The sequence below is a fragment of the Cervus elaphus genome, chromosome X (genome assembly GCF_910594005.1).
Source record: "Cervus elaphus chromosome X, mCerEla1.1, whole genome shotgun sequence".
Classification (NCBI taxonomy): Eukaryota; Metazoa; Chordata; class Mammalia; order Artiodactyla; family Cervidae; genus Cervus; species Cervus elaphus.
Window position 1 is genome coordinate 134967897 of NC_057848.1, and position 7285 is coordinate 134975181.

A 7285-nucleotide genomic window follows, 5' to 3' on the forward strand; every position below is an offset into this window, starting at 1 on the left:
TTTTAAGCTAAGTGTGGGGGTGATCTGTTACACAGCAATAGATAACTCACGCTGTCATTTTCCAGAGTTTGTTTTTCCCCCTGTATGCAAAATGTGAAATGCAGAGACTGCCTCCAAAGAGGACTGTTGTGTAGATGCCACAGAAGGTAAACTTGTGCCTGTCTTGTCCAAAACCTGATGTCTTCAGAAGCTTTCAGAGTTGTTTTCAGTGTCTTTGCATTTGAAATCTTTGACAAAAGCAGGGTGTAAGCACCTTTGAACACTTGCATTAATTGAGGTTCCCCAGTAGATCACTTTGGAACCTTCTGCATTCTCCCAAGGGATTCGGGGGATTTGGGATCAAATCCTAGAGGGCAGCCTCTGCTGTAGAGGTAATGGCCTCACACCCACAACCCCATCCTTATCTTTTTCCCTCCTCACGCTCCCAGGTTTAAGCAAATCCTTGAGCACTCATAGGATTCCTAGCATGGGTGTGTGTGTGTGTGTGCATGTGCGCATGTGCATGCACTTGGTCATATCCAATTCTTTGTGACCCCTCCCCCCCATGGACTAGCATGGATGTGTGTGTGCTTAGTCATGTCTGATTCTTTGAGACCCCATGGACTACTGTAGCCCCCCAGTCTCCTCTGTCCATGGGATTTCCCAGAATACTGGTCAGTTGCCATTTCCTCCTCTTTCAGGGGAATCTTCCTGACCCAGGGATCAAACCCATGTCTTCTGCATCTCCTGTATTGCAGGTGGATTCCTTACCACCAAGCCACTTAGGAAGTCCTCCTAGAGGGGATACCCTGGGCTGATACTGTTGACCACTGACCCTCACCCCCAACCCTAGCTAGCATGCAACACTGGGCGATAAGTTCACCAGTTTTACAAACTGCCATTTCCCCCATTTTTAGGCATGAGGAAAAGAGGGAAGGATTATGATCTTGTTTTTATTTTCTATTTACCAAGAATTCCGGGTTGACAGCCACTGACCTCAGAGTTATTTATCTTGTTTCCATGGAAGCTTCTATCATTGTTCTCGGTCACCAAGAGATTCTACGGTCTCTTGCTAAGTACACCTTAAAAGTCTAAGCTGGATATCACTGAATTCATTTAAACCCACTTGGAAATATTTACCTCAGTAGAAATAGCCCTTGAATCTATTGGTATAAAGAGATTGTGGCTATATCAAGTTTTTAAAGTCATATTCTACTAAGCACCCTTATTTAAACCTGAACACCCAAAACAAGTACCAAAAACATGTTCCCAAGAGAGCTTTTTTTAAAAAAAAAAAAAAATCAATACTTGGAAGTGTTTTCAATTCACTCTTCCTCCCCTACATAAATTAACCCTCGAGTTGCAGGCCCCGCAGAGAGGAAGACTAGCCAATCTACCCTCACCTAAAAACCATTTTATTTCTCCACGAAATAAACGGTACTCAACAGCGTCAGTTCTGTGCTCTTTGCCATTTTTTATTAACTGAACGGCAGCTTTCAATCAAATTTGCACTGTTTCAGAGTCAAAACCAAACTTTAAAACTTTTTGTTTAGGAAGATTAGTTCAGTGCGTGGAAGCTGCAGAGATTCGATCAGGCCACTCAATCACAGTCCCAGGTCACTAGACAACAGTAGGAGATCTCCCGGCAGTCACTGTCAGCCACAGGGTCTTGAGCTGCAGGGGTGGTAGCTGCAGTAGAATCCGCAGAGGTGGCAGAGGCGGCAGAGACAGCAGCAGTGGTGGCTGCCGCGGTGCCACCGCCATAGTGGTGGATGAGGTAGCGGCCCGCCTGCATACTCTGGGCCACTATGTTGGTGCCGTGACACGCCATCAGCAGCAAGTTGCGAGGCTGTACACGGTAGGCGAAGCGCATGAAGGCCATCGAGTAGAAGATGAGCGCAGTCGTCATGCGGCCACTGATGATGTCCGGTGATGCCCTCATGTCCCTGAAGGCGGCCAGCGGGAGGCCCCAGTTGGCCACTGGGCCCCAGAAGTGCGTGCTGGTCAGGTAATCTCGGAACTCCTTAGTCTTCACGGTCTCCATCGCCTTCCGCCACAGAGCCACCACCGCTGCCATCATCGTCAAGACTTGAGAGCACCAACAAACGAACAGCTAACCGATACTGACGTGGGGCGTAGAACCTCGAACCTCAGCCTACCCGGAAGCTGCATTAGCCCCAAGTCTCGCACCTAACACGCGACAGCCGTAAAGCATGCCAGACAGCACATGTCCCGTGTTCCTTTGCGGGCAGAGGCGTGGCCTGCCCTCGTGACTTTGCGTTTCCGCCGTAAAGTGCGCCAGAGGACACGTGCCACTGTCATGCCCGTCTTTGGGAACATGAAGCGTGGCCTCGCCTTTTTGCCTTTGCATGACTGCCGTAAAGTGTGTAGAGTCTGCATGCATGTTTGCACGCGCACTAGTGTATTTAAGCAAAGATGCGCGTACAACCTTGTCTTTGCCTCCGTAGTGTGCTGCCGCAACTTGAAACCTTTCAGTGCTCCAGGTGCTTCCGGGGGAGATGGTGGTCTAGCGTACCACTTCTCAGGTACAAAGGAAACCCTGCTTGCTCTCTCTAGTCTGTGGACTGCATTAACTAGATGTTGATACAAAATTCTTCAACCAAGTACAGAATTTTCTCTGCACAATTTGCCTGAATTACCTGCGGATATTTCACCTCTATATATTTCAGCTTCTGGCTCTTCACAAGGACATTCTCCAAACTACAATAATCCACTCAGATGCTTAACATTTAGTACAGCATTTTCATCTAATAAGCAGTGCATATTTAAATAATTTTATGGCTGTTTTTTTTCTTGTTGGAGGGGGAAAATCCAGGATCCACTCAAGATTCACATGTAGTTATATTTTTTTAGATTAACCTCCCTTAATCTAGAAGAGTTCCCCAGCTTTTTTTTTTCTTTTGTGATATGATATTTTTGAAAAGTACAAGTCAGTGGTTTTTCAGAACGTCTTTAATTTGGATTAGTCTGTTTTATCTTAATTAAATTTAAATGGAATGTTTTTTGGTAAGAATACTACACAGGTGTGGTTGTCTTGAATGCATTACAATGGGAGGCACCTGATATTTGTTTCCATCACTGGTGACAGTGAGTTTGATCATGTGGTTAAGGAATTGTCTGTCAGGTTTCTCCATTATAAAGGTACCTTTTCCTCTCCTCTCTGGAGCCTCTTTGAGAGTGGATGAATATTCTGTTCTCCCAAGTCTTTCACCTAATAGTTAATATCCATTGATGAAAATTCTTAATGACAAAGCTGATGGTGGTCTTCCCAGTGTTTTCTACTTTTTGCAGTAAAAATGATGAGTCGAAAAGTAATTAAGTATATGTTGAAATGTTAGTGGGCTTCCCTGGTGGCTCAGCTGGTAAAGAATCTTCCTGCAATGCGGGAGCCCTGGGTTCGATCCCTGGGTTGGGAAGATCCCCTGGAGAAGGGAACAGCTACCCACTCCAGTATTCTGGCCTGGAGAATTCCATGGACTATACAGTCTGAAAAAGTCAGACACAACTGAGTGACTTTCATTTTATGGGCTTCCCTGATAGCTCAGTTGGTAAAGAACCCACCTGCAGTGCTGGAGACCTGGGTTTGATCCCTGGGTTGGGATGATCCCCTGAGAAGGGAAAGGCTACCCACTCCAGCATTCTGGCCTGGAGAATTCCATGGACTGTATAGTCTGTACTTACATAGTGATGTATAGGGCATCCCAGGTGGCTCAGTGGTAAAGAATCTGCCTGCAATGCAGGAGACACTGGTTTGATCCCTGGGTCAGAAAGATCCCTTGGAGGAGGTAGTGGCAACCCACTCCAGTATTCCTGCCTGGAGAATCCCCTGGACAGAGGAGCCTGACGGGCTACAGTCCATGAAGTCATAGAGTCGAACATGACTTAGCAGGTGAGCATACATGCAGTGATTTATAATGAGCCCATTATACTTTAAAAATTAATATTCATTATCTGTGTTCATTTACATCCCAGATGTTTTACAGATATAGTTTTAAAATACACAGTATAACCATTGTTCAAAAGGAAAGCAGCATTATTTTTATATAACCCTTTTAAAGCGCTGGGCTTCCACATATGGATGACTGATATACTGGTGTGAGTCAATTCATTATAAATTGGAATTAATAAATCAGCAAACCATGAATGGAATGACATTTTAGGTCTACACTGCCAGATGCTCCGGTGTCCTAAAATAAATGTAAGTTGCCACACCTTGTCCATTAGAAGCTATCAGTATTTGGAGATCATCTCCCGTAGGTTGCTACTTGGTTTTGATTACCCATTACTGTGTAACAAACCACCCCAAAATATAGTGGCTTAGAACAACAGTCTTTTATTGTACTCAGATATTTTCAATTTGGGTGAGACTAAATAGAGCCAGCTTATCTGATCCACCTGAGGCAGCTCAGCTTGGGGCTGGAAGATCCACTTTCAAAATGGTTCCCTAACAAGGCAGGCAAGTTGGTACCGGTTGTTACTGGGAGCTCAGCTGGGACTATTAAAGCCACTTGTGCTTCCTCACAGCATGGTGCCTAAGAAGATGTGTAAGGCACATCAAACAGAAGCTGTGTTTTAGGAATAATCTTGCATAATCTCCCCTCAAGTGTGGGCAGAACGCATGAATTTGATTAAATATCACTCCCTTGATTATATGACGAAAGGGAATTTGAAGATAAGATTAAGGTCCCAAATCAGTTCACCTTAACATGGGGAGATTCTCTAAGTGGGCCTGACCTGATCACATGAGGTGTTTTGTTTTTGGCTTAAGACAACAGAAATTTATTTTCTCACAGTTCTGGAGGCTAAAAGTCCAAAATTCAGCCTCTTTCATCTTCCATACCTAGGCTTGAGGCCATATTACTCTAGACTCTGGGGTAACATTGCCGCCTCCTCTTCTGAGTGTCTTCTCTCTCATACGAGCCATTTGAATCTGGGTCTGTTAGTCAGAGACAGAGAAAGTCAGAGATCAAAAGTGTGAGTGGCATTTGACATGCGGGAGATTCTCTCTGGCTGACTTGGAGCGTGGAATGGCCACCTGGCAGGGAAGGTAGGCAGCCTCTAGGAGCTGAGTGCATCCCCAGCTGATGGCCAGTGAGGAGAGGCAGACCAGAGCCCTGTAGCCACAAAGAACTGAATTCCTCCGGCAACGGGCACACCTGGTGAGACCCTGAGCAGAGAACCTAGTCATGCTCTGCCGAGAATCCCAGCCTACAGACTATGAGCTGATAAATGGCTGGGTTTTTCTTTTCATACTTTAGGTTGTTTATTTTGTATTGGGGTGTAGCCGATTGCCAATCTTGTGGTGGTTTCTGGTGAACAGCAAAGTGACTCAGTCATACATATACACGTATCCACGCAGGTGGCGGTAGTGGTAAAGAACCCTCCTGCCAGTGCAGGAAACGTAAGAGACACGGGTTCCATCCCTGGATCGGAAAGATATTCTGGTGAAGGAAATGGCAACCCACCCCCCCACTCTAGTATTCTTGCCTGGATTATCCCCATGGACAGAGGAGCTGGGTGGGCTATAGTCCATGGGATCTCAGAGTTGGACACGACTGAGCGACTAAGCCCACACACATTCTCTCCCAAACCCCCTTCCCATCCAGGCTGGCACAAGATATTGAGTAAAGTTCCATGTGCTATGCAACTGGTTCTTGTTGGTTATCCATTTTGAGTATAGCAGTGTATACATAACCTTCCCAAACTCCCTAATTATCCCTTCCCCAAATGGGCAACTGTAAGTTCTTTTTCTAAGTCTGTGAGTCTCTTTCTATTGTGTAAATAAGTTCATTTATATAATTTCTTTTTAGATTCCACATATCAGGGATGTCATATGATATTTCTCTTTCTCTGACTTCACTCAGTATGACACTCTAGGTCCTTCATGCTGCTGCAAATGACATTATTTCATTCTTTATAATGGCTGAGTAATATTCCATTTATATATATGCCACATCTTCTGTATCCATTCCTCTGTTGATGGACATTTAGGTTGCTTCCATGTCTTGGCTCTTGTAAACAGGGCTGCAATGAACGTTGGGGTGCATGTATCCTTTCGGATCATGTTTTTTTCCAGGACTGGGAGTGCAGGGTCATATGATACCTCTGTTTGTAGTTCTTAAGGAACCTCCATACTGTTCTCCATAGTGGTTATACCAATTTACATTCCCACCAACAATGCAGGAGAGTTTCCTTCTGTCCACACCCTCTCCAGCATTTGTTTGTAAATTTTTTGATGATTAAATGGTTGTTATTTTAAGCCACTAAATATGTGGTAATCTTTTGTGCAGCAGTAGAAAACTACTATCAGTTCAGTTCAGTCGTGTCCGACTCTTTGCGATGCCATGAATCACAGCATGCCAAGCCTCCCTGTCCATCACCAACTCCCGGAGTTTACTCAAACTCATGTCCATCGAGTCGGTGATGCCATCCAGCCATCTCATTCTCTGTCGTCCCCTTCTCCTCCTGCCCCCAATCCCTCCCAGCATCAGGGTCTTTTCCAGTGAGTCAACTCTTCGCATGAGGTGGCCAAAGTATGGGAGTTTCAGCTTCAGCACCAGTCCTTCCAATGAACATCCAGGACTGATCTCCTTTAGGATGGACTGGTTGGATCTCCTTGCAGTCCAAGGGACTCTCAAGAGTCTTCTCCAACACCACAGTTCAAAAGCATCAATTCTTTGACGCTCAGCTTTCTTCACAGTCCAACTCTCACATCCAACAAGACCACTGGAAAAACCATAGCCTTGACTAGACGAACCTTTGTTGGCAAAGTAATGTCTCTGCTTTTTAATATGCTGTCTCGGTTGGCCATAACTTTCCTTCCAAGGAGTAAGCGTCTTTTAATTTCATGGCTGCAATCAACATCTGCACCATTTTGGAGCCCAAAAAAGTAAAGTCTGACACCATTTCCCCATCTATTTCCCATGAAGTGATGGGACCAGATGCCATGATCTTAGTTTCCTGAATGTTGAGCTTTAAGCCAACTTTTTCACTCTCCTCTTTCACTTTCATCAAGAGGCTTTTTAGTTCCTCTTAGTTTTCTGCCATAAAGGGTGGTGTCATCTGCATATCTGAGGTTACTGATATTTCTCCCGGCAATCTTGATTCCAGCTGTGCTTCTTCCAGCCCAGCGTTTCTCATGATGTACTCTGCATATAAGTTAAATAAGCAGGGTGACAATATACAGCCTTGATGTACTCCTTTACCTATTTGGAACCAGTCTGTTGTTCCATGTCCAGTTCTAACTGTTGCTTCCTGACCTGTATACAGGTTTCTCAAGAGGCAG

At 45.0% G+C, this 7285-nt stretch overlaps 1 protein-coding gene across 1 annotated transcript; it reads right to left on the reverse strand.

Moving 5' to 3' along the window:
• Positions 1-1441: 1441 nt before the first annotated feature.
• Positions 1442-2128, reverse strand: MPC1L (mitochondrial pyruvate carrier 1 like). The gene has a single exon (XM_043895315.1). The coding sequence runs from the start codon at positions 2057-2059 to the stop codon at positions 1580-1582; it is 480 nt and encodes a 159-aa protein (XP_043751250.1). The 5' UTR covers positions 2060-2128; the 3' UTR covers positions 1442-1579.
• Positions 2129-7285: the final 5157 nt, after the last annotated feature.

Bases quoted from the DNA above. Each gene is read 5' to 3' on its own strand.
- MPC1L (XM_043895315.1), bottom strand. From the start codon at position 2,059: ATGATGGCAGCGGTGGTGGCTCTGTGGCGGAAGGCGATGGAGACCGTG.